This window comes from Ammospiza caudacuta, chromosome 21 (genome assembly GCF_027887145.1).
Source record: "Ammospiza caudacuta isolate bAmmCau1 chromosome 21, bAmmCau1.pri, whole genome shotgun sequence".
Taxonomy (NCBI): Eukaryota; Metazoa; Chordata; class Aves; order Passeriformes; family Passerellidae; genus Ammospiza; species Ammospiza caudacuta.
Window position 1 is genome coordinate 10,119,931 of NC_080613.1, and position 26,659 is coordinate 10,146,589.

Here is a 26,659-nt window from a genome sequence, read left to right on the forward strand (position 1 = left end):
CAGTCCCGGGCTGCACTCGGTGATCCCGGGGGATCGTTCCCGTCCCGGACAACTGCAGGACCCCGCGGCCGGGCGGGGCGGTCCTCCGGCCGCCAGGGGGCGCACGGGCGCTGCGGGCAGGGCGCTCTGGGCGGGGCGCTGAGGGCAGGGCGGGGCGCTCTGGGCAGGGCGGGGCGCTCTGGGCAGGGCGGAGCGCTCAGGGCGGTGCCGCTGATCACCTGAGCCGGCGCTGAGGCGGCGATGGCGGCGCCGAGCGGTGAGCGGGGTTGGGCGGGTGGGACCGGCTGCCGGACCCGCTGTGGGACACTGGCGTTGCGCCGGCCGGCACCGGGCACCGCGCCTCGGGCGTGCCCCTCGGAAGGGTCCGGAGCAGGCCGTGCCCGGAGCTGCGCGGTGTCCGCCTCGCTCTCTGTCCTGCTCTCCTCAGGTGTCGGTGCCCGAGGGCTGCGAGCCGCAATCCCGGCTCGGTCCTTCATCCTTCCGAGGCTCTGGGCCCTCGGGCACAGAACGGCCCTGTTCTGGATGAGGGAAGGGTAAAGAAGGCGAGGAGCTTGGAAGCTGTGTGAGCCTGGAAGGGGGAGCCGCAGAGAGAAGAATAGTGATGGTGAGGGAAAGGAAGGGCTGAGAGAGCGGAGAAGACGAGCGGAGATTTGTTCCAGGGCAGGCTCAGGCTGCGGCAGGAGTGGCAGCTCCAGCACAGAGAGCAAACGATGCAGGACAGCGAGCGCCTGAGCTGCACTTCGGCTGCTGCCTCCTCTGGGCCTGTTCCAGGGCCTGCAGGGCTGGCTGGTGATACCCTGTCAGACAGCCAGGGCAGCCTGTGCCTGCCTGGTGACACCCTGAGACAGCCAGAGCAGCCTGTGCCTGCTGGTGACACCCTGAGACAGCCAGAGCAGCCTGTGCCTGCTGGTGACACCCTGAGACAGCCAGAGCAGCCTGTGCCTGCTGGTGACACCCTGAGACAGCCAGAGCAGCCTCTGCCTGCTGGTGACACCCTGAGACAGCCAGGGCAGCCTGTGCCTGCCTGGTGACATCTCTGTGACAGCCAGAGCAGCCTGTGCCTGCCTGGTGACACCCTGAGACAGCCAGAGCAGCCTGTGCCTGCCTGGTGACACCTCTGTGACAGCCAGGGCAGCCTGTGCCTGCCTGGTGACATCTCTGTGACAGCCAGAGCAGCCTGTGCCTGCCTGGTGACACCTCTGTGACAGCCAGAGCAGCCTGTGCCTGATGGTGACATCTCTGTGACAGCCAGAGCAGCCTGTGCCTGCCTGGTGACACCTCTGTGACAGCCAGGGCAGCCTGTGCCTGCTGGTGACATCTCTGTCTCCCAGGGCCAGCAGCATCTCCAGGAGCCCACCCAGACCCTGGCTCACTGCTGCCTCACTCCTGAGTGTGTTTTCCCAGAGTAAAAAATTTGGTTTTATTTTGCTGTCATCATCCAAACAGCTACAGACTGGGAAACACCCAGAAAACATTCTGAGCCCTTCCTGAGCGTGTGGCTGCTCCTCAGGCAGAGCTGGGATCAGGGTTTGGTGTCTGTGGGTGTTCAGTGCTTGCAGGGTGGGTGCTGGCCTGGGCACTTACAGGCAGTTCTTTCAGTAATTTAATAAATAATAATCACATCATTAAATGGTCACATGCCCAGGGCTTTTTTCACTCCTGGCTGCTGGGTTTGATGTGTCTTCACCAAAGCAAATTTCCACTTTTGAGAGCTGTTCAATCTATGTAACAAATCTCTGATCCTTCATCTTGTGAGCCCTGGTATGATTCTTTTCCTGTTCCCTGTCTGCCCTTCATGTCTTGATCCATTTTCTTGGGTGAAAACTGAAGATTTCCCACTGTCTCCATGACCAGTAAGGTCTGGCTGGAATGGGGAAGGGTGAGATGGGACAGGGACATGCAGAAATGCTCAGCAGGATTGAACATGGTCGCCAATTCCAGGATATCCTGTTGCAGGCACCTTTGCCTTCTGCTTTCTCATAAAATCTCCTTTTGTTGGTGCCTCTGGTGTCTTGCCCTTGGCTCTGCCCTGCATTTCCCTGCCAGCCAGCTTCCCTTCCTGCTCAGTGCTCTGAGTTCTCCTGGGAGCTGGCTCTGAGCAGCATTTCAGTCATCTGAGCTGGTTAGAGAGGCAGAAATTGGGGTGGCAGGGAAGGAGCCACAGAACTGCTGGAAATGAGTTTGCTGTGGCCCATGGCTGTCCCAGTGAGGGCTGTGACAGCAGGACAGGGACTCAGGGTGTCTCTGCCTCCTTGCTCCTGCACTGAAAGGAAGAGGGATAAATTACACTGAATTATTTTACTTTTACAGCGAGGATTTGTCTCTGTAAAGATTTTACAGAGGTTTTGGCAGAGTTGTCCCTGCTCAGGGCACCTCCCTGGCTGGGTGCTGTGAGGAGCTGCTCCCCAGGAGCCCTTGGGGTCTGCAGACCCAGAGCTGGCTGAGATCAGCACTTTGTGTGCAGCACTGACTCCACTGAGCCCTGAGCTGAGCAGCTGTGCCCCATTGGTGAAGCAGTGCCTCTTCTGTGCTGGGTTTTAATTGTTTAGGAATTTTAAGTGTTTAAAAAGTCACTGAAAGTGTTTAAAGTGTTCAGGGCTCGCTCCCAGCCTTAGCTCCCTGCCAGGTCCCTCTGGGAGCCCCTTCCAGCTGCAGCCCCAGCTCAGGCTCTTTGTGCTTTGCCCATTTGTGCCCCCTGGTCCTGTGCAGCCACAATAAATAGAAAATAAACCCCTTTTTCTCCTTGATTTCATTGCCCCATCTCTTTCCTTCATCTCCACTGGTGCCACCTCCTTCCCAGCTGCTCTCCCCATTCCCTGTCCAGCACAGCTTTCTGCCTTTCCCTCAAACTCTGCCAGCAGCTCCTTTTCCCCACTGCTGGGTCAGAGCCTGTCCAGAGCTGCCTGGTGTCTGTGTCTCTCAGCCACCTGCACCCCTGATTCCACCTTTTGGCATCTTCCTGCACCTTTCCTCTCTCAGGTTCAACTGCTCTTCCCTGGAATCCTTGCTCTCAGTCCTTTGTGCCAGAATTGACTTTGAGTTTAAATAATTTGGGTTTCATCCCTGGTACTTGATTTCTTGATACAACTTTTTAATTTTTAATTCCTGGAGTGGACCCTGCATTTCTCTGATCCCTCAGCAACCTTTCTGTGCCTATCCCAGGGCTGACCCAGACAACCAACCCCTCTCAGACCTCAGCAGGGCTTGAGTGCCTCATGTTTGTACTTCCCTGTGCTGGAACTGCCTGTCCAGCTAAACAAAGACCTTCACTGACACAATTGTTTTCTTTTTAATTTCCCCCCCAACTCATTAGGTCCCAGTTGTGCAGCCCGGGCTCCCCAGCAAGCACAGAGCCCAGGATCCCTCAGTCTTTCTCTGCAGTGACCACATGTGCCCCTGGGCAGGGCTGAAGATGCCTCTGTTCTCCAGGAAGAAGAAACCCAGCGAAGATGCTCGGAAACGCCTCGAGTACCAAATGTGCCTGGTAAGCACTGCCAGGGTCATTTCTGTCCCCTGTGCCTGGTCCTTGGGTGCCAAATGTACCTGGTAAGCACTGCCAGGGTCATTTCTGTCCTCTGTACCTGGTCCTTGGGTGCCAAATGTGCCTGGTAAGCACTGCTAGGGTCATTTCTGTCCCCTGTGCCTGGTCCTTGGGTGCCAAATGTGCCTGGTTAGCACTGCCAGGGTCATTTCTGTCCCCTGCGCCTGCTCAGCACTGCCAGGGTCTGTGATGGTGTTCATGGGGGTTCTTGGATGAGGAAGAGATGAGGATCTGACTCCATGTTTCAGAAGGCTGATTTATTATTTTATGATATGTATTATATTAAAACTATACTAAAAGAATAGAAGAAAGGATTTCATCAGAAGGCTGGCTAAGGATAGAATAGGAAGGAATGATAACAAAGGCAGCTGTCTTGGACTCTCTGTCCGAGCCAGCTGACTGTGATTGGCCATTAATTAGAAACAACCACATGAGACCAATCCCAGATGCACCTGTTGCATTCCACAGCAGCAGATAATAATTGTTTACATTTTGTTCCTGAGGCTTCTAAGCTTCTCAGGAGGAAAAATCCTAAGGAAAGGATATTTCATAAAAGATGTCTGTGACAAGGGTCACTTCTGTCCTCTGTGCCTGGTCCTTGGCTACCAGATCTGCCTGCCAGAGTCATTTCTGTTCTCCATGCCTGATCCTGGCTCTGTGTGATTTGGTGCATCCCTGCATGACCAGTGACCATGTTCCATGAGCAGTAATTGTGTTCCTGATCCCACTAAGGTAGCAGGTTTTCTTCCTAATGCCCCTCAGGGAATTTGTGCCTTTGCCCTCCCGCCCTCACATCCCCTTGGTGCCCCTTCCACCCCTCTCTGTGTGGTTCCATGGAGTATCCCCCACCCCACCCCATCTCCTGCCAGCCTGCAGGTGGGACCCCAGCTCCCCTTTTTCCTCCATGCCCCTTTGCCCTCACAGATCTCCCAGTTTGCCTTTCATTAAAGGGAACCTGTGACTTCCCATCACATCTGCCTTGCCTTGTGCCTCTCTTTTGCTTCCCATTATTCTGATCTTCTGTCACTCTGAGGATTAACTCATTGGATGTTGCTGTTTGTTTTCTTGGAGTAGGATTTCACCAGGGTGCTCTGGCCCAGGGAATCTCCTGGGGAAGGGATGAGGAGAGGCTGAGGGAGCTGGGCAGGGGCTCAGCCTGGAGCAAAGGAGGCTCAGGGGGCCCTTGTGGCTCTGCACAGCTCCTGACAGGAGGGGACAGCCAGGGGTTGGGCTGTGCTCCCAGGAGCAGGGACAGGAGGAGAGGGAACGGCCTCAGGCTGGGCCAGGGGAGGCTCTGGGTGGATATTGGGACATTTTTTTCCTGAATAAAGCATTTTCAGACATTGCAACAGACTGCCCAGGACAGTGGTGGGGTCACCATCCCTGGCAGTGACCCAGAGGTGTGTAGATGTGGCTTTGGGGACATGGGTGAGTGGTGTCTGCCCAGGTTTATTGCTGTTAGCAGCTGCATTGCATGGACTTGATTTGAACATGGAAAATACTTTGGAACAGAACCACAGAAACAGAGACTGGTTTGGATGGAAGGGACCTTAAAGCCCATTGAGTACCACCCCTGCCATGGCAGGGACACCTTTCCCTGTCCCAGGCTGCTCCCAGCCCTGTCCAGCCTGGCCTTGGGCACTGCCAGGGATGGGAACCCACAAACTCTCTGGGCAAGGTGCAGCAAGAGGTGCTGGATTTGTGCATGGTCTGACTCTCTGGATGTGTTTGTTCCCTCTCCAGGCAAAAGAAGCTGGTGCTGATGACACCCTTGACATATCCAGATGTGAGCTCTCAGAGGTATGGCCTCTACACCTTCCAGCCTTCACTCACAGCTCTGATTCTCTGCCTGCTTCTTGGAAACAACTGTCAGACTTACTCTCATGCCTGTGAGCCTTGAGACAGAAATTGTTGCTGGTCCACCTTTTCCTTTATCTCCTGAGTTCTGGGGGGCTTCTTTCCTGGTTTTTTTGTTTTTGTTTTTGTCTTTTTTGGTTTGTTCTGTTTTGGTTTGCTGTTTTTGTTTTGTTTTGTTTTGGTGGGAGTTTGCCTGTTCTGTCTCATGCTTCAACACTATTTCCTGGGAATCCTTTAGAAGGGCAGAGTGGTCTCATACCCTCCACCTTGTTTGACCCTAGTTTGGGACCTCATGGCTTAATTTTGCTGCTCCTGAGGAAATTGGTTTGCCAGAGGTTGAGTATTTCTGATCTTAGAGCTACACAGTCTGCCAGCCATGGTTGTTTTCCTGTGTAAGTGAAAATCCCAATCCTGCTTCCAAGTTGCTGGGTAAGGATTTAAGGATGGAAGTCTCACCCCAGCTTGGCTTCTTTTATTGTAATCAACTAAATGAGAAACAATTTTCTGGTGTGTGGGCAGGCAGTGACAGAGTGCCAGGCACAGCTTTTCCTCAGGCAGAAACTCATTTCTATCTCGCTTTTCATTTTTATTCCTTGTCTCATGCTTCCAAAATGTTGATCCTGAACACAGGATGCCCTTGCCAAGCAAAGTGTGGAGATGTGACACCATCCTGGAGAGGAGAGCTGCCTGCTGTGCAGTATGAAATGGCTTTGCTGAGACTTTGGGGTGTTTTGTTCCAAGCTCAGGAGCCGCCAGCAGCTCTGTGTGGGTTTGCAGGTGTGTGGGACAGCCTGGGGGTGGCAGACAGAGGATCCACCCATCCAGCCCCACTCAGGGCCACAGCTAATCTGGTAAACTGTCTTGCTGTTCATTTTCACTGTTGTTTCAATAAATGGAATGAGACATCACTTTGGTTTTACAATTAACCATGGACAGGGGGGTCTGCCTGCTGCTGGTTCTGTGCTGCAGGGAAGGTCACAGTGCCCAGCTGTGCCTGGCAGGGGCTGAACTGGCACCTCCTTGGTCTGCTGTCCCTGTTCTGGCACACCAGGGTCACCCTGTCCTGCCTGGTGCTCACCTCTCTCTCTCAGCACACTGCAGAGTGGTTGTGAGGTTGCCAAAGCACAGAATGCATTTCTGTGATGAGAAAGCTGAGCCTTTGCCTGACTCATCTGCCCAATGAATATTAAATCACACAAAGCTTGAACTCCTGCCTGAGCCTCAGCCTGTTCTGTGCCACTGCTGTGTCTTGGAGAGCCACTGGGAGCTGTTTAAATGGAAACTCCCTGGGAAATACTGGGCCCAAATCACAGGGCAGTGATTTTAAGCATCACTTTTATTTCCAGTCAAGCTGTTCACACCTTACAGGTGGACAATGTAGAACTGCTTAAAAGAGAAGTCTGATGTGGGAACTCAGCACAGCATTCCTGATGTGCAGAGTCACCGAGACAACCCTTGGGGGGGCTCGGAAATCCTGGAACATTGCCAGAAGTGTTTGGTGGCTGGACTTTGATCCTGCACAGGAAGCAACACCTGTATGAGGATGGGAGGATCACACGGGGATAAATGGTGAAGGGATAGATTAATTATAGAGTGAAACACAGGTTTTGGAATCTCGGTACAGGGAGGTTCTAGGGGACAAGATGGAGGAATTAGGGCGTGTCCTCTTCTTCTTCTTCTTCTTCTTCTTCTTCTTCTTCTTCTTCTTCTTCTTCTTCTTCTTTCTTCTTCTTTCTTCTTCTTTCTTCTTCTTTCTTCTTCTTTCTTCTTTCTTCTTCTTTTTGTCATCCATCTTCGATGGTGATGGTGGCACTTTGAGATTGGTTCTTACTGAATGTGCACTTGTCAATAAGGGTGAAAGGTATTGGGAGGAAAAGGTAAATATCTTACACGTAGTTTTTGGTATAAAAATAAGTGACCGCCCCGAGGGCAGTCAGTGTGCTCATGGCTGGCTTGCTGTGCGGACCTCTGTCGGGCCGGGAGAAAATATTGTAGATGAGAATTAATAAACAACACTGAAGAATTGAAAAACCTGAAGACTCCTTTTGTCCTTTGGAGCACGGGCTGCCCCAAGGCCACCCAGAGCCTTTCCAGGCCATTGGAACAGCCGAGACACGGGACAGTCTGACATGACTATTTGTTTATTGTTTTTAGGTTCCTTATGGGGCTTTTGCAACTTGCAAGGTCTTGCAAAAAAAGGTAATGTTTTAATCAGAAATAATTAAATAATTATTAAATAATTCTATTAATATGCTTAACTATCGTTGTCATGTTTGATATGACTGTGTGGGGTTGTTTTATGGTGGCCCAGAAGGAGTTTTCTTGTTGGGAATTTGTCCACCTGTGTGAAACTACAATAGAGAGCGGTTTGAGTCAGATCAATCCTGCTTGTGTTTTTTACAGTTAATTTCTGCCAGGAAAGAGCAAGTGGTTATTCCTGTCTTAGCCCATCTAAGGATATTTCTCATGTGAGAAACTGGGCTCTGGTTTAGATCTCATGTGAAATGTTTGACCTTCTCTGCTAATTCATTTCCTACTGCAATGTTTTATATGAAACTGAGTTCTTGTACAGCCTCCCCAGTTCAATCCCAACAAAATTGCTTGTTCTCGTGTCTCATGTTTATGTGACAATGAGGTTTTTCCTTCCCAGGTGCTGATTATTCATACCAATAATCTGACATCCTTAGTTCCAAAGTCCTGCAGCCTCCTGAGTCTTATAACTGTGAAGGTAATTGTGATTCTTTTCCTATTTTCCTTGATTTGAGCTGCACTAAAGCACACCAGCCCAAGTAAATCCCTTCTGGCTGGCTGGCTGGCTCAGGGATCAGTACCAGGCTGACTCCTGCCTTTTCTGGGTTCAGCTCCAGGCTGGCAGACAGCACTCACTGAGGGGTTTGTGGCACATCACTGTCAGTCCCACAACTCATTTATCCCCTTCAGAATCCCACAGTTTCCCCCTCAGGAGGGGGGGAGGGCTCCAGGTCTTGTCCCACCCTCTCCCTGCACTGCTGTTGCAGCAGTTCAGCTCATGGATCCTGCAGAAATTCCTGCTGCCAGCGTGGTTCCAAGGGGATGATTTATCCAGGTGGCTCCTCCAGTTCTGTGGGACAGCTCCCTCAGTGTCACTGCTCTCCCTTGTCCCTTGTTTGTTACTGATGCCTGAATTTCCAAAAGACCGCCAAGAATGAAGTATCCATGTCCCCTGCAAAACTTGAGCTGCTTTTCAAAGTCCCCATTGGAAGCAAAGTAATTTTCATTGTGAGATAATTCATGACTTTTGTTCCCAACCCTGTTTGGTGACATCATCTGCTTTTCCAGGTTCTGGATCTGCATGACAACCAGCTGGCATCACTTCCTGCTGATATTGGTCAGCTGACAGCTCTTCAGGTAAAAGATTTGAGGCTGCATCCCAGGTGTCTGTACAGGGCATGGAAAAAAGGAGAAAGGAGCAGGAGAAGAGCAGGAGAAGCCAGGCTTGGTTGTGTTCTCCAGCTTGGTGCAGCCCAGGTGGCTCCCATGGCCAGGCAGATGCTCTGAGCAAGCAGAGTCCTGCTGATCTCCCCAGACATTCAGGTTTTGCTGTTCCCCTTGGGGTGGTTATGTTGAGAACCCAGAGCAGTGTCTGAGGGCACACTCAGGGTCTCTCTGCTCAGGGAGAGCTTTAGGTGAGAGCTGGAGTTGGGGAGGGCTGCCCTGGACACTCCAATTCCCAGTTCCTGCATCTGGATCCTGCACCAGATGTTGGTGGTGAGCAGTTTCTCACTGCCCCTGGTAGCTTGGCATGCCCTTTTTCCATGGGATATCCATACTTATCCATGGGATATCCATATTTATTTATATGGAAAATACATTTTTTTTTAATCCTGAAAGTGCTATCCACAACCAATTTCAAGTTGTCTGAAAGTCCCAGCAGCACAGATGTGTAGAAGACATGAGACTTGGATGAATATTTTGAATATCTCTTCTGTTAATACCTTAGGTCCTAAACCTTGAAAGGAATCTTTTAAAAAGCCTTCCACAATCTATAGGAGACCTTGCACAGCTCCAGGTCCTCAATGTGAAAGGTATGGAATGGGATTGCTCTGGACAAAGCACATTTTTCTGGTCATGGTGAGCTGCATTAGCAATTATTCCTTTCAATCAAGGCAAACACCAGATGGTTTACACTCAGAGTGCTGAGAAGGAGCACAAGGAAGGTTTGAATTCAAATAGTTGGCAAGGCAGGAGAAATGATCTAAGCAGAAAATGTGTCAGCCTCAGGCCCTCCAGTAAAGCAAGCAGAGCACTCAGCCAGGTAAACTGGATTACAGTTGGGTCCCCCAAGCCCCAGAGCTGGCTCCTGTGTGTCTCCATAGGTTTGCAGAGCCCAGGCACAAAAGTCACACCTCTTTTCCAGACTCCTGGACATTCTCCAGCTATGCAGTGCCATAAATCTGGGAGAAAAAGGAGATTTAGTTATGTGGAGCTGTTGCTGAAACAGGGAAGGCAGTGGAGGGTGAGGAGCTTGGAAGGGCAGCTCAGATCATTGCCTGTCTGTCTGTCTGTCTGCAGCACCTGGGCTCTGAGCCTGGGGTGTGCAATCTCACACTAAGTCCCCTTCTTCCCATCCCTGGGGCTTAAGCCAAGGGAAGAACATCCCATGTTACAAATATTCACCTGATAAAGAGCACAGATCCAGCCTGCAGCAGTGACCTCAGCTGAGGAGGAGATCTGGATCCCAAATTGCCCTTGGTGGGCAGTGCCATCCTTTGAGTCCCTGTGTGACCTGGCACAGCCTCATGTGTGTGGTTATGGATTGGTGCTGGAACAGATGAGCTTGGCTCCTGGTTTGGGAAGGCTGGAAAAGGCGACTCAGGGCTGCCCCCATCACTGCACAGCTCCTGAAAGGTGCCTGTGCTCAGCTGGGGCTGGGCTCTGTCTGCAGCAGCACTGACACAGCCAGAGCACACAGCCTCAAGCTGTGCCAAGGGAAATTCAGGTTGGATATCAGGGAGAAGTTTTTCACAGAAAGGGTGATAAAGTTGTGGAATGGCTGCCCAGGGAGGTGGTGGAGTCCCCATCCCTGGGTGTGTTTAACAAAGCCTGGATGTGGCACTGGGGGCCTGGGTTGAGTTGAGGGGTTTGGGCTGGGTTGGACTCGATGGTCTTGAAGGTCTCTTCCAAACCAGTGATTCTGTGAATTCTGTGAATGGTGTGGATTCTGCGATTCTGTGAATCCTGTGGTTCCATGGTTCCAGATGCCTTTCTGTCCCTGCAGGGAACCAGCTGAGGGCGCTGCCCGGGAGCGTGAGCGGCCTGCGGAGCCTGCGGGCTCTGGATGTCAGCGGGAACGAGCTGCAGGAGCTGCCCCGGGGGCTGGCCCACGCCCGCAGCCTGCAGGTACCGCCCTGGGGCCCTCCCTTCCCTGCCTGCCTCCCTCAGCTGGGAATTAATCCAGCCCACCAGGGGATGTTTAGGGTCTGGGCAGGATTGCAACGGGGCTGCTCACACTGTCCAAAATTACTTTTATGTACCTGCTCTGGTCTTTTCTGATAATTTTTACCATTTTATCTGATCATTTTGTCATTTAATCATGACAAAAGCGATCCCCAGAGAGTGAACCCCTAGATTTTACCTGCCAGGGCTGTCTTTAAGAGCACAAATCGTGCTTCTGTCACCCTGGCAGATCTCCAACTTGTTATCAGCTTTGATATGTTTACGGCTCTCTGAAGTGCACATTCAGAATGGGAAAAGCAGCAGGATTTTTATGGATCTGTTCCTTCTGGCTGCCAAACCTGTCAGTGCTAAATGCTGCAAGTGTGAGGCAGCAGGGCTGCCTCAGACACCAGCAGGAAGGTGTGAATAAATGCTCTCCTGTCTCACACAACATTTTGCTTCACTTCTCATGAGCACAGCCTGAGTTGAGGCATCTGTGCAGATTTGCCCTCTGTGCTTGATAAAGTGGTTCCTTTCCTGCTGTGCCCTTCCCTGCACAAGGCACCGTTGGGTCCTTTGGTGGCCACAGTAGGACAAAAGAAGTGGCTCTTCCCCTCTTTCTTTATGGGACTCCTCTCCATGCCCTGGTATCACCCCATTTCCATGCTGAACTCCTGACATGGATAGGGAATGTCTGAGCTGAAAAGTGCTCTGACCTCTGGTACCTAAATGAAATGCCAGTGCCTGCATGAGGGGAATGTTCAGTGGATGGCCAGCTCAGAAACTTCCAAATAAGGGGCACTGGAGTCACCTCTGAAAGGTGCCAGACACCCAGCAGGGATTCTGGGGGAACCCAGAGCACAGGCAATATTTCTCTGTCTGTTCTGGGGTGCCCTGACCCCCAGGGGAGCACTGACCTTGACCCTCATTCATGGAGAAAGTTTCCTAGACTTCAAGATAGACTGGAACCCACAAAAGTGTGAAATAGATTATATAGAGCAGTGTAGGTGTATCACTTGGTGAGAAATTTGGATTTTTTTATTTTTGGTATGTTGTGGATGGGAGCAAGATGGAGGGCACAGGGTGTCATCCTTGGTTTCTCCTTCTTACTTCTTCTTCCTCCTTCTCCATGGGTTTGGGTGGCATTTTGTAATTGGGCAGGAAAGTCTGCATTGGGGGCTCTTTGGGATCAGTTATTGGGTTAAAAGGGGAAATAATCCAGGTGTCAGCTCTTAATTGAGTAGTTTAGTCTTAAAATACCTTGTAACCAGAGATTGTTGGCCATTTTGTGGCTTCTAATGAAAAGCTGCCCAACTCACAGCAGTGAGACTGTTTAACTGATCAGAAATAATAAACACTTGAGTCCCAACATGAATTCCTGTCTCAAGTGCCTTCAATCCAGAGCCAGAAAAACCAGAGACTGGTACTGTCACAGGATTCAATACAGCCTCACATTTATGTTAGGATTTAGGGTAACATGAAGTAAGATTTTGGGGACCTGCAAGGAGAACTGCAGCTGGCCTCTGTCTGGACTCAGAATAACCTGGAGCTCTGTGTGTTCTGTTTTGGAGACTCTGACCCTGGATGCCTCTGCCATGGCCTACCCACCCCCTGAGATCTGCAGTGCAGGCACAGAGGCCATCCAGCAGTTCCTCTGCACAGGTAAGCCAGGAGCAGCTGGGCTGTGCCCAGAGATGGCATTTCTGGAGGACAGACATGGTGTGAGCCTGCTTGGGGTGGTTGGTGATGCCCTGCACATCTGGTTACCTGTCTGTGATGGCAAACAGCACAACAGAATCCTTCCCTGAGCCCTGAGTCCTTCCCTGAGCCCTGCCACACTGGCATGCAGAGTGGTTTGTTAACAATCACAGTGGCTGGGTCAGGCTGTCCCAGTGGCCATAAGAGGTCAGTGCACCTCCCGTGGTTATTTGGGTTTTCTGCTGTGGGAGGATTAGCCATTGTCAGCTGTCACTGCCTTGGGACAAGGAGAGACACTCAGGAGTCACTCCAAGTCCCTGCTGCTCTCATTTTCTGTGAGGAAGGACCTGGGCCCTGCAGGTTGTTTGGAGAGAGGTGAAAACAGATGGAGAACTCAAACTCATTGATAATATACTGGGAGTTTGCAGCCACTGTGTTTAATACAGACAGGGAGTTTTGGTGAAGGTTTTATGCAGGGGAAATGCCTTGCCAGCCATTGGGATATTCCCTGAAAAAACAGGACAGTCAGAACTTATTTTGGTCTTCAGCCCTGCAGAAGTCACCAAGCTGCACCTGTGTGCAGAGTGTTTCTGTCTGAGCAGATGCTTGTCCTGGTGGGGATGGAGTGGCCCCACCTCCCCCCAGAGCTCCCTGTCCATCCTGCCTGAGCTGAATCCTGGTGGGAATGGAGTGGCCCCACAGCTCCATCATTTTTTTGCCATCATTAAAGGCAAAATGAGCCCAAGCTGGAGGAGCTCTGCCAGGCACTCCCTGGTGTGTGGGCACAGCTGGAAGCAGCCCCACACAGCAGCCAGCTCACAGCCACGGTGCCAAGGTGGTCTTTGAGCCTCAAGTGTTATTTTGTGTCTGGTGCCTTGCAGAGTGTGGAATTGCATACTCCCCTCCCTCACAGCACCTGCCCCCCACGCTGGAGAGCGATGGAGGAGGAACTTCAGTGGATGGGGCGGACAGGACAGTGGAGAAGTACCTGGAGGAGGAGAGTGAGTGGCAGGTGAGGCTCTCCTGTACCAGAGGGTTTGGGATTTGTCTCTGTGCTCCCCCAAAGCTTCTCACAGCACTTGGCTCATCATCCCTCATCACCTTCTCCTCCATGGGTTGTGTCTTTTGGGATTGAGGGAGTAGCAAGGGTGGCTCATCCTTCCTCAGCTGGGCTGGTGTCACCACACTTATTCCTGAAGACACCTCCCAAGGAACTGTCCCCATCCTTGAAAGCAGTGATGGAGCCAAGAGACAGGGGTGACAGGGGGACATGGAGTGTGCAGTGTGTTTTTGGGGGGACAGCAAACTGCAGAACCTTGTGCTTCCCAGCCAAGTGCTAGACATGTTCAGCCCTACCTGGGAAAGGGGAGGCTGGGCCAATAATTGTGGTAATTCCTGTGCTCTTTGGCAAGTGCAGAGTCACTGCCTGTGCCCCTGGAGAAGCCTGAGGGACTGGACTTGGGGTTTGTGTTGCTGTGCCTTTGGTTGATATCTTCACTCAGTATGGGGAGACTGTACTGTGGAATAATAATATCTACACAAAAGTACTTCTGGGAATAAATGTCTGCTGGTATTGCTTATTTTTCAGAACAAATTCTTGGATTATGAGAAGAGGAAGGTAAGGATCAACTCCTGCAACTGCTTTGTCTGCAGCATGGGTCTGCTTCTGCTTTTTGTTTTCCATCTTTTTATTTTGTTTCTCATTCCCCTCACCTGGCTGCACTTTTAGTTTGTTCTTTTTGTTTCCCTGGTCTCTGTCTCTTCCCCTGTGCATGGCTCACTTTGAAATAGCCAGAAGCTCCTGCCTTGCAGTCCCCAGTGATTTTTGCTCAAGTTGCTCAGAGCTGGCTGCTCCCTTCAGACTGGGGGGTCCTGTGCCATGGGGAGCTGAGCCCAACCTGCATTTTGGGCTTCCCTGCACGTGTTTATATTGGCTGGTTTGGTATCAGTCAATGCCCAGGGAATTCAGCTCCATGACATGAAACAGTTTAGAGATCATTGTGAAGGGAGCAGCAGCTTCTGCTTTCCAGTTTTTGGGTTCCTAAGGAGAGAACATTCCCCTCCCCTAGACAAGCCTCCTGTTTGCCATTTAGCTTCCCTTCTCCTCTTCAAAGGGCTTCTATCCCTTGCTTTACCTTTTTGCCTGGTTATGTTCTTGCTGGGGAAGGAGATTCCTGTCCTTCATCTTTCTTCTGATTCCTCTCAGGAAAGAAAAACTCAGGAGAAGCTGGAGTTTGAGCGGCGCCTGAACGTGGGGCAGCGAGAGCAGGCCCTGCTGGTGCAGCAGCTCAACAGCCACAAGGATGAGATCCTGCAGACAGTGAGAGAGGTGGGTGTGCTGGGCAGGCCCTTCCAGGGCACCCAGTGCCTTCCCCAAGCCCAGCACCTGCTCCTGGTTTCCCTGCTCTGGGCAGGAGCAGCAGAGGCTGGAGCAGGGGCTGTCGAGGCACCAGCGCTGTTTGGAGGAGGAGAGGCTGAAGCTGCTGCAGCAGCTGAAGGACACAGAGCAGGGCATTGCCAGCCGGATCCAGAAGCTGCTGGAGGACAACCAGAGGTGGGTCTTACTCTGATTTTTTTTTTTGTCATGTTGTTTTGGGCAGTTGATTTCATCTCTGAGTGTTTTGGACCTGGTCAGGATCGATGTCTGGAGGAGCTGCCTTAGCTCCTGCACTGCCAAAGACCATTTCAAGCACATGGAATCTGCAGCTTATAAAAACTGTTTAACAGATGTGTGATGTTGGGATTTTTCAGTGCTATGGAAGAAATTTGAATTCCTCATGGAAAGTGCAAATTTGAAGTGTTAAGTTGCCCCTGCCTGTATCTGCTGGGTGTCCATGTGAGCTGGTGCTGATGGGAGGTGCCCAGCCTGCTGAAAGCTGCTCTGCTGTGCATGACAGCAAAGTTGTTTTCTCTCAGGCACATGGGGGGATTGTTGGGGTTGTCCTGTGCAGGGCCTGGAGTTGGATGATCCTTGTGGGTCCTTTCTGAGTCAGGATTCTGTGACTCTGATTCTGCCCTCTGGGCAGAATGTTCTACTCAGGATGTTCTACTCAGCTTGATGAAAACCTTTTGTTTTATCTTTTTTAAGGCAAAAACGAAGTTCAGACATTCTGAAGTCCTTGGAGAATGAGAGGTGAGTCTCTGAAACAAACTTGTCTGGAAAAGGGGTTAGAAGCTGGGAAGAGAGCTGGGAGCTTCCTGTCAGAGTCACAGTCTGAATCCACTCTAAGCCAGGTGAGGTTCCTCTCACACCTGGCTCTGGTTACTGTTGGAGGCAAGAACACTGGACTCAGAATGGCTGGTCCTACCCAGTCTGGCACACCCAGTCACAGAGTGATTTTACCTCTTTTTCATCTCTGGATGGTCCTAAATAATGAGTTTGGGAACAAAACTCTATTCCAATATCAGAGACCAGCAGAGATCCTCCATCTGCTGGCAAGCAAGGCAGGTATGAGTGTGTTCCAGCAATGTATTCAGGCGGGGAGGAGCAGGTGGGAAGCAAATCTGCCATTGAGCCAACACTGTGAGCTAACTCTGCACCAAAAGTGACTGTCCCCAGCTCTGCCCTGCCTGTGAGCTGCCCCCTCCCTTCAGCCAGCTGGGCTGTGGCCCAGTAAACTGGGTGAACATCATCCAGTTGTTTGTCAGGCTGTTCCCCAGCCACACCAGCTCCTGACCTGGTCAATGGTGGGGGGAATGTGCTGGAACAAGGGCAGGGGTGGTGGGGAGGGAGGCCAGGCTGCTGCCTGCAGTGGCACTGCTCACTTGGGCCAGCTCTGCAGGGCTCATCCAGCTCAGCAGAAAGGAGAGCCAGGGAAGGGCCTGGCACTGTTTGGGGAGAGCATGTCCATGTTGTGTTGATGTTCTGTCTCCAGAAAAATCAATTTCCCTGTCTAAAGCTACTCTCTCTGTGGTTTTGAGCAAATGTTGTCTCCCATAAAACTTAGAGGGTCTTCACCAAAAAATCACTGAGCTTTGGTGTCTCTGATAAGCCCAACTTTCCTGAGCAGGGTGGACCTGCCCAGCCTTGAGGCTCTGAGCTGGGTGGGTAAAGGAAAAGGGATCTTTTGCAGGAGTGGCTGAAGTGTTGTTTGTTGGCAGAATCAGGATGGAGCAGCTGATGGCAATAACCCAGGAGGAGACGGAGCAGCTGCGCAGGAGGGAAGTGGCCTGTGAGTCCAGCCAGGGCTTTGGGAGAGGGGGTGAAGGGGCACCAGGAGCAGCTGAGGGGGCTCAGCCTCGAGAGGAAGAGGCTCTGGGGAGACTTTCTCACTCTCTACAACTCTGTGAATGAAACAAGGGTGAATCCAAATGGGGGTCAAGCTCTGCTCCCGGGGAACAAGGGACAAGAGAAGAGGAAGCAGCCTCAAGTCCCCCCAGGAGTGGCAGAGCCCAACCCCTGCTCTGGGACAGGGACAGGAGCCAGGGCACGGCTGGGGCTGGGCCAGGGCAGCTCAGGCTGAGCTCAGAGCAAGGCTCTGCCCCCAGAGGGTGCTGGCACTGCCCAGGCTGCCCAGGGAATGGGCACGGCCCCGAGGCTGCCAGAGCTCCAGGAGCCTTTGGGCAGCGCTGCCAGGGGTGCCCAGGGTGGGGCTGCTGGGGGGGCTGGGCAGGGACAGGGGCTGGGCTGGGGGATCCTGGGGGGTCCCTTCCTACTTCCCAGGAGATTCTGTGATCTCAGGGTTGGTAGGCAGGGACTGGGCTTCTCTTACACTGCAGAGGTGCAGGCACAGACAGGGTGGAGTTTGCTGAGCTCTTTTCCCAGTAAAGAGCCACAGGTGGGTGGGTGTGCTCTGGAATCAGAGAGGTGGGAAGAGCAATGAGAAAGGAGCCACTGTTGGTTGCAGTGACTGCAGCAGCAGTGGTGGGTGAGTCCTGCTCTGCACACCCAGGCCAGGCAGGCACTGACAGCCCCTCTGTCCCCTCTGTCCCCAGCTGCCATGCAGCAGATGCTGGCTGAGACCTACAAGAACAAACTCCTCCAAACAACCTCTGAGTCTCGCCGGCAGGACCTCGTCAGCCAGGCCTGCTCCAGGTGCAGGGGGTGTCTGTGTGAAATCCCTTTCTTTCAGCAATGTAATTCCCATAAGTACACCAGGAACCCCTGGAGATGGTGGAATGCAGTAGGACAGCTGTAACAGCCCAGGACAGTGCAAATTAAACTGTCAGACTGCCTTAAATGAACCACCTTCTAACCACCACAATTTGCATGTTAATCACACTTTGGGGGAACTGTCACTTTTTTGCACTGTTTATTTTGCCTTATACATTCTGCTAAATATGGAGGGTGGAGTTAGACCAGTTGTATTCCTGTTTTCTGAGGCACTTCAGTGCCAAACTGTGGCCCAGAGCTGCTCCCCTCAGCTCCCAGGCTGCCTCAGGGGTGCTGTGTGAGCATAAGGAGTACATGAGTGTTGTGAGTGTTGCTGAGCATCCTGGCTCACTGTTTACAACAAGATGAGAAATTTTAATCTGGCAACATCTGGCACTGACCAAAACCAGCCTTGTGAACCTGTGACCTGCTCAGCAGGGCCACAGGAGCCTGTGGTGCAGGTTTGGTTTGGGTGTAGGGAAGGAGATGTTAAATTTGTAGCCTTCAGCTGTGCAGTGCCACTTCTCCTGTTCATTAAGAAATTCTTCCTCCTGCTTTCCCCACTGCCTGCTTTCCTCTGAGTCCCAGCCCCAGCATTAACCCCATGGCACATCCATCTCCTTGCAGCCTGGCTGAGATGGATCAGAAGTTCCAGCAGATCCTGGCTTGGCAGCAGCTGGACCAGAGCAAAGCTGTCAGTGAGATCTTGCAGCAGGTAGGCAAAGGAGCAAACTGCTCATGGGGGATGGAGGAGAGCAGGATCCAGAGTGGGTCACAGGAGCAGCAGGGGCTGGGCTGCATGCAGAAGTGATTTTATTTAACACTACATGCTAAACTTTGAAAATATCTGCTGTTCTGCCAAACTAACTTGGGTGGTTGAAATAAAAATTATTTTTTATCTAGCCAGCAAATTTGCAGAAAGGACAGAAGCACAACTGACACAATGATTAAGAGGGGATTTTGAGACAGAAGTCCTGTCTTTTGGCAGGTTTCCTGTGGGACTTGGGACAAGCATTTGCAAAGTTTGTTCTCAGAAGTGCTGGGCAGCTGTGCCCTGCAGCACAGCCTGGCTGCTCAGTGCTGCTGAAAAGGAGAGCTGGGCTCACACAGAGCATTCCAGATGAATGTTTGAATGACATTAATATTTCTCTGTGTGTCTCCAGGGTGGGCTTTACCCGTTGGGCTCTCAGCTGTGTTTCAGGACGTTGTTGCTCAGAGCAAGCACCAGTCAGGGACTTGTTCCTGAATCCCTGCCAGGCAGCAGCTTCTGAGCCCATCAGCAGCTGCACCAACCACCTCACTAAGCAGGGTTTTGCCTGTCCCTCAGGTTGAGATGCAGAAAACTGCCTTTGAAGCTCTCCAGGTGAAGAAGGATCTTATGCACAGGCAGATCAGGAACCAGGTGAGTCAGCAACAGAGGAAAGAGCAACCAGCCCCTCAGCTCATGCTGCTGTTTGCTGAGACCCTGGGAGGAAGAACAAAGTGCTGTGAGCACAGAGCAGGGTCTGAGGACATGGAGAGCTCTTGGACAGTGATGGTTGCACTCCAGCTCTGAGGGAGGCAGTGTCAAAGCAGGTTTTGGCTTCTGGAGGTGGTGGCATTGCCACTCCTTCAGTCACCTGCACTGCTCTGGGGGTGACCTGCAGTTGCACCTCAGATTTCCTTCAGGCTGTGTAGTTGGCAGGGCTGCTGCTTCCACATGAGCCCACTGCATCTCCATCCAGCACATCAGAGCTGCACCTTGAGCCATCTGTTCACCTTTTCTTTCCCATTCTCAGCTCCATGCCTTTCTGAGCTCCATTCCACAGGAGGTGCAGTGATGTAGGTGGGGGGAAGAGCAAGAGCTGGTGGAGAAAGTAGGGGTGGATGATGCAGGAAGGTGGAAAAGTGGCAGGGCATGATGCAGGATGATGGAAAAGTGGCAGAGGATGATGCAGGATGATGGAAAAGTGGCAGAGGATGATGTAGGATGATGGAAAAGAGGCAGGGGATGATGCAGGAAGGTGGAAAAGTGGCAGAGGATGATGCAGGAGGGTGGAAAAGTGGCAGGGGGTGATGCAGGATGATGGAAAATTGGCAGGGGATGATGCAGGATGATGGAAGAGTGGCAGAGGATGATGCAGGATGATGGAAAAGAGGCAGGGCATGATGCAGGAAGGTGGAAAAGTGGCAGGGGAGGATGCAGGAAGGTGGGAAGGCAGCAGTGGTGGATGCAGGAAGGAGGGTTGCTGGTTTCTGATACTGCTCCAGAATCTTCCCTCTCCTGATTGGACACAGAGTAAAAGTCTCAGTTCAGGATTTGGTGGATAGACTTGAGGACTTGGATATTTTGAGTGCCCCAGTGACCAAATTCTGCTGGAAGCCTGTGCCCTGTCTGACAGCTCCCATCATTGCCTGGCTTCACCATAAGGGCCCTGCATTTTGCTCCCTCTTGCTCTGTGAACAAAGGGGGTTTGTTCCTTGATGCCAAGGCTGGACCTTTCACCCTTGGGACCCCTCCCACCCTGTGCTGCAGGGGCAGAGCCCTGGGGTCAGCAGGGGCAGCGTGGCCTGGGGACAGTTGGTGGCCTGGCAGAGGGGTGAGCTGGGCTCTCATCTTGGCTTTGCTGTGGGACCCTGGACCTTCACCTCTCTGTGTCTCAGTTACCCCACCTGAAAGAGCAGGTGTTGTTCTGGGATTGCTGGAGTGCCTGGAAAGCAGAGAACTGTCCCAGGAGTCTGAGCTGGGAGGGCCTTGGCTCTGCATTCCAGGGTGGCTGCCAAAGGTTTGGGTGCACAAACTGATTGCAGTGTGAGCTCCAGACCTGAGCAGAAGTGCTCAGAGTAGAGAGACAGCTGGAGTGGGGGGACACAGCTCCTCACAGGTAAAAGAAGAGGCACCCTCAGCACACACATCACCAAAGGGCACAAGCAGCACCTCTGGGTGCTCTGCAGTGCTGCCCTTGCCAGTCAGACCTCATTTAAAACGAGCATAAATCAAAGTCATTTTAAATGTCAGTAAAAAATGTTTCATCTTCTGTTTAGATTAAATTAATAGAAACAGAGTTATTGCAGCTGACACAGCTGGAGGTAAAGAGGCAAGAACTGGACACAGAGACACTGCAGGTACGTGGGGCTCTGGGGCTGCCCCCCACCCTCCCTGCTGTGGGATTGCTCCACCTGCTTCCCTTGCTCCTGGCACTTTCCAGATGGGTTTATGCTCAGTCAGGAGGTTCTTCTGCACAGGACACCAACCCCTGTGTGTCCTGGGGATGTGGGACACCAACCCCTGTGTGTCCTGGCAATGTGGGACACCAACCCCTGTGTGTCCTGGCAATGTGGGACATCACTGCTGCTCCCAAACATGCCCAGGCATTCTCAGCAGAGAGACAGAGGAGCCCTGATAGGGATGGGCAGTTCCAGGTGTGCTGGGTGGGGAAGGATTTTGCAATCCAGTTGTTGGCTGTCCCAAAACCACCTGCCTGCTGTGCATTGCATGTCCTCTTGCATTGTGTTGTGTTTTGGTTTTGGCATCATCAGCAGTCACACATTGAGGAATGCCAGGTTTAGCCTCAGCAGCTTGGCTTTAAATTTTGTTTTGTGATGATTTGCATCAGTTCTTTTCTTCTGTGTGCCATGTGCCAGGTCAGGTCACCTGTTTATTCAGCCCACAATCAGTGACAAACAGCCAGGGCAGTGACAGAGCAGTGGGAAGTGCTGGCTCCAGGCAGCAGTGCCTGTCCTGGATCCTTCAGGTGCCAGGTTTGGGTTGTGCTGCCTGGACTCACTCAGCTCCTCTGTGTCACTCTGTGCTGTTGGAGGGACCACCCAGAGTTCCTGCAGGGCAGCCCAGGTGTGAGCACAGGAGCTGCAGGGCAGTGCAGGGAGCAGAGCTCTGCACCAGGAGCTGAGGAACGAGCCCTGAACACCTGGGTCTGCCTGATCCCCCTGCCCTTGGTGCTGTGCCCCCCACAGGGTCCCTGCTGGGCTGGGGCAGCTCCTCCTGTCATCTGTTGTCCCTGTCCCTCCCTGGAGGTGCTGGTGCTGCTGCCTCTGTGGTCCCCTGGAGGTGGGGCTGGCCTGGGAGGGGCAGCTGCTCCTCTGCTTGTCCCTGTGCAGGGTCCAGGTGCTGATCCCAGCCTGGACAGGCCTGGCAGCCCCCTGGGACAGTGGACAATGTCCCTGCCTGTGGTAGGGGGTGGGACAAGATGGGTTTTAAGGTGTCTTCCAACCAAACTATTCTGGAGTTCTGTGATCAATGAAGGTGTCCCCAAACTTCAGGGTGTAACAGGATCCTTGTCCCCGTGTCCTTGTGGCTGATGGCCTCTGCTCAGAGATGGGTGAGGTGGCACTGAAGCTGCAGAGGGGCCATGATGGGACATTCCTGAGCCAATTAACTCTGCACTGCCAGGGAGTGGCTGCAGGGATGCCTGGCCTTGTCCTGGTGTGCTTGGGGTGAGACCCCAGGGGAAGGAAGCATCCCAAGGGCAAGGGGACCTCACTGTCCTGGTAACCTGCAGGACTCCAGACCTGCTTTCAGGTGGTCTTTTCTCAGCTGGACAGGGCTTGGAGCAACCTGGGACAGTGGGAGGTGTCCCTGCCCATGGCAGGGGTGGCACTGGATGGGCTTTAAGGTCCCTTCCAACCCAAACCAGGCTGGGATTCCATGATTCTGAGGAGGGGTACCAGGGATACCTTTGGCTGAGCTCCTGATGGAGCGAGAAGGAGCAGCTGCAGCCAGGGTGGGCTGGGGCTGACAGAGCAGTGCAGGGCTGAGGGAGCAGCTTCAGCTGGAGAGGATCTGAGCTGTGGGGCACAGGGATTGCACAGCCACAGGGGCTGCTGTGGGTCTGGCAGGGGCTTTGCTGGGAGCAGTGGAGGCAGCAGTGTGGGGCTGGGGCTGCAGAGTGGGGCTGGGGCTGCAGTGTGGGGCTGCAGAGTGGGGCTGGGGCTGCAGAGTGGGGCTGGGGCTGCCAGAGCTCTCCCCTTGCAGGAGGCGGTCACGGAGCAGCGCCGGGCACTCGGCTCCCTCCTGCAGCAGCTGCTCAAGGAGAAGAAGCAAAGGGAGGAGGAACTGCAGCAAATCCTGGTAATGAAGCCCCTCATGCAGAGCTGTGGGTGAGGAAGGATCTGGGTTGGCTGCAGGGAGAGCCCATGGCTCAGTGTGGGAGTGAAGGGGAGCAGGGCAGGGCTGTGTCCAGGTCCAGAAGCCAGTTTAGTCCCAGGGAGTTGTAACATGAACCTGGGGGCCACAGCAGCACTGCCTGGGGCAGCGTGGGCACCATCATCACCCCCAGTGACCCTGCTGGGAAGGGAGGGGGCAGCAGGATGAGCACAAGGGATGGGAGTTGTGGTCTGAGCCTCAGGAGATCAGGCCACAGGGCTGGGGCAAAGGGAGCAGTGAAATGCACAGCCCCGTGTGGGGTCAAAGTGGGGCCAGCCTGCAGGAGGCAGAAATTCTGTCTGACCCCATCACAGGGCTCTGGCTGGGCCCTGCAGTGCCCAGGCTGGGGGTTCCCTCCTCACACCCATCCCTGAATCCTCCTGGCCTTGTTCCCTTGGGTGCTGAATGAATGGAGTTTTTTTTTCAGCTGGAAATGGAGGCAAAGAGCGAAACCAAGCAGGAGAACTATTGGCTGATCCAGTACCAGCGCCTGCTGAACCAGAAGCCCCTGTCCCTGAAGCTCCAGGTGCTGCTGCTGTTCCTGCTGCCACTGTGGCTCTGCTTTGCTCTGGGGGGAGCAAGGAGCCCCCTGAGCTGAGGCTGGGAGCAGGTCACAGAGCCCTCACACAGATCCAGTGCTGCCCATGGTGCTCTCAGCTCCCTCATTCCTGCCTGGGGCGGGGTGGAGCTGCCCAGGTCCCTGTGGTGCCAACACCTCAGCTGTTCCTAGCAGGAGCTGCTGTCCCAGCCCCAGACTGCTGGTCAGGAACAGCAAACTCTTGAGTACCATCCAGGCAGGGCTTCTTGTTCCAGCTGAGCATCCAAAGGGCTCTGCTTGGCTCCCCAAATCCCCTTCAAACATGACTGAGTGCAGCAACTCCTGCCCATTCCTGCCCCTCATGGCCTGAGACAGGACTTTATGCTGGTCAAGTCCCCTCAGGGTGGGCACAAGGAGCTGATCTGAGCTCTGCCTGTGCTGTAGATTGGCCTGAGCTGGCAAAGCAGGGGCTGCTGCAGACATGCATTGCCGAGGGTGGTGTTTCATGTGTGAGGGCAGAGCTCCCCGGGGCTGCAGCTCCTCCCGAGGGGCAGCTCCCATCTCTGCTCTGGGACAGGCACAGGAGCCAGGGCACGGCTGGGGCTGGGCCAGGGCAGCTCAGGCTGAGCTCAGGGCAAGGCTCTGCCCCCAGAGGGTGCTGGCACTGCCCAGGCTACCCAGGGAATGGGCACGGCCCCGAGGCTGCCAGAGCTCCAGGAGCCTTTGGGCAGCGCTGCCAGGGGTGCCCAGGGTGGGGGGGCTGGGGGATCCTGGTGGGTCCCTCCAGCTCAGGATATTCTGTGATTCCCAGACCTCAACAGTTTGAACTGTGCCCATAAAACCCCTGGGGCCAGAGCTGCTCCAGCTGTTGGGTTTCCAGGCTTTGCTGTGTTTGGATGCAGCAGAGCTGGAGCAGGGCAGGCCAGGGATGGGCACAGCCCCAGCCCTGCTGCTGCCTGGCCCCAGGGGCACATCTGGGAGCTCATTCCATGTTTTGCAGGAGAAGGGTTTGGAGCAGCAGCTGGTGGCCCTGCTGCTGGAGCTCTCTGCTGAGCAGTACGTGCCCATCTTCGCTCACCACCGAATATCCCTGGACACACTGGGCACCATGAGTGCCAGTGACCTGGAGAAGGTACGAGACAGAGAGCCACAGGATTGTCCCTGTCCCTGCTCAGAATCCAGCTGTGCCTGGCTGGATGCTCTGCTGTGTCACCTCCCCACAGGGACAGGTGCCTGTGCTGCTCTGTCTGTCCCTGTGGGCAGTGGCTCTCCCAGAGACCTGCATGGTGAGCTGCAGCCTGGCTCCCTCTTCCACCATCCTCCAGGTGCTCTCTCTGTAGTAGAAATAGCACCAAGGAATTCCTGGTGTCTGGCAGAGGGGGCTTTCCTTGGCATGGCCACGTCTTACCAGTAATGCCCAGGAGTTTTCAGTGTTCCCTTGGGGACATCAGCCTGCTGTCTGTCCCTCTGGAGCCAACACGCTCCTCTTTCCCCACAGCTCGGTGTGACAGAGGCTGGGCTGCAGCATGCCATCCTCAGGCGGGCTCGGGAGATCCTGGCTGTGGCCACGACCATCCCAGGTACCCCCAGTTGTTTTCTGCCACGTTTTACACCTGCCGTGGGTGTGTGAGGAGGGCAGGAGGGCTGCGGGGGCGATGGCAGCGCTCAGGGCACTCAGCTGGCTGTGCTTGCAGAGCTGCGGAGGGCAGAGGACAGCGAGGCCCCTGCGGGCCCCGAGCCCAGCGCTCCCCTGGAGGAGCCCCCGGGCCCCGCGGCCCCCACGGCCCCGGCGCTGCCGGGGGACGAGCGGCAGTCGGAGTGCGTCGTGTGCATGGAGCGGGAGGTGAGAGCCGCCGCCGCCCGGGGTGGAGCCGGGCGCGGAGGGAGGGCGGGATCCAGCGCTGCGCCAGCTCTGCCCGGCCCTGGCAGTGCCCGGGTGCTGATCCCGCCAGATCCGGGCACGGCCGGGCTGGGCACGGCAGCGGGGACGGGGGAGAGAAGGGCAGGGCAGGGATGGACAGGGCCGGGCAGGGACGGACCGGGCTCCGTGCGGGCTTGGGCAGGAGCTCGCTGAGCTCCCCCGCCGGGCCTGGGCAGCGCTCACGGGGCTGCTCTGCTCAGCTCAGCCCCGCCGTGTCCCGCCCCGTGTCCCATTGCATCCTACCCTGTGTCACATGGTGTCTGTCCTTCCTCGTATCCCATTGTGTCCTGCCCCGTGTCTCATGGTGTCTGTCCTTCCCTGTGTCCCATGGTGTCCACCCCGTGTCCCATCGCGTCCTACCCTATGTCCTATGGTGTCCTTCCCCATGTCTCATCGCGTCCTGCCCCGTGTCTCATGGTGTCTGTCCTTCCTCGTGTCCCATCGTGTCCTTCCCCCTATCGCATCGTGTCCTGCTGGGCGCAGCCCTGCCCCGCATACCCAGGGGGGACAGAGATCGGGGTGTGGGGCTCTCTCCCCACGCTGAGCCCCCGCGGGTGCTCCCCAGCTCCCCGTGCCGGGAGCGGTGTTCAGGGCCAGCAGCACTCTCCGTGTCCCCTCTGTGTCTCTCCCCCAGCCCCAGATGATTTTCCTGCCCTGTGGCCACGTCTGCTGCTGCCAGGGCTGCTGCGAGCGGCTGCTCTCGTGCCCGCTGTGCCGCCAGGACATCGCGCAGCGCGTCCGCATCTTCCACAGCGCCTAGGGCGGCCCGGAGGCCCCGGCCCCGCTCGGGCTGTTCCCGCTGCCGCTCCTGTCCCTGGAACAGCCCGCGGCTGGCGCTGCCCTCCCCACGCTGGGAGCCCCTGCATCCCCCTCGCAGCTCCCCGGGGCTCCTGCAGTGAATCCCTTCGCCCTTCGTCCCCGTGCCTGGGTGACAAACCGGGCGCAGCTGCGGCTCCTCCTCTCTGGCAGAGGTGTTTGCTGTCAGAAAGGCCCCGGGGGCTCGCAGGGACACGGGGAGCGCTTCCAGCAGTGCTGCACGGAGGGAGGGGAATTTCCCGTGGGATCATTCGGTCAGGACATGCTGTTCTGAGTGTGCTCACAGTGCCGTGCACCTCTGTCATGCCAAAGGTCTGGGGCTTCGGCTCTGGAGCCCCACGGAAGCTGTCTGGGTCTGAGCCTTAGGAACTCCCCAGCCCCCAGTTCCTGCAACACCCCCGGGACTGGAGGGACCTGCCCTGGCCAGGGGAGCCCGTGGGGGTCCCTCATCCACAAACCAGGTGGGCAGAAAGTGCTGCTGCCACTGGGGCAGGGCTGGGGCTGTGCCCAGCTCAGGACCATGGTGTCTCTGCACTGGGGAGTGGGGGCTGCTCCATTGTCATTGATCAGTGACAATTCCTGTCTGCCCTCAGCTCTTGACCCTGAAATATAAAAATGCTGCCACGAGCCTTGTTCCA

At 54.5% G+C, this 26,659-nt stretch overlaps 1 protein-coding gene across 2 annotated transcripts; it reads left to right on the forward strand.

The window, feature by feature from the left end:
* The first annotated feature begins 173 nt into the window (after positions 1-173).
* Positions 174-26,659, forward strand: LRSAM1 (leucine rich repeat and sterile alpha motif containing 1). Of its 2 annotated transcripts, none has more exons than XM_058818238.1 (25): positions 174-256; positions 3,314-3,484; positions 5,285-5,341; positions 7,553-7,597; positions 8,049-8,126; positions 8,717-8,785; positions 9,378-9,462; positions 10,656-10,777; positions 12,385-12,475; positions 13,393-13,523; positions 14,100-14,129; positions 14,718-14,840; positions 14,926-15,065; positions 15,600-15,644; positions 16,613-16,683; positions 17,447-17,546; positions 18,231-18,318; positions 18,931-19,005; positions 20,628-20,708; positions 22,576-22,671; positions 23,174-23,272; positions 24,285-24,416; positions 24,783-24,864; positions 24,979-25,127; positions 25,840-26,659. In XM_058818238.1, exons 2-25 carry the CDS (start codon positions 3,389-3,391, stop codon positions 25,963-25,965), a joined length of 2,211 nt encoding a protein of 736 aa, XP_058674221.1. In that variant the 5' UTR covers positions 174-256; positions 3,314-3,388; the 3' UTR covers positions 25,966-26,659. The 2 variants fall into 2 exon arrangements, with proteins under 2 accessions (XP_058674221.1, XP_058674222.1); XM_058818239.1 differs by lacking the exon at positions 174-256 and adding an exon at positions 1,530-1,560.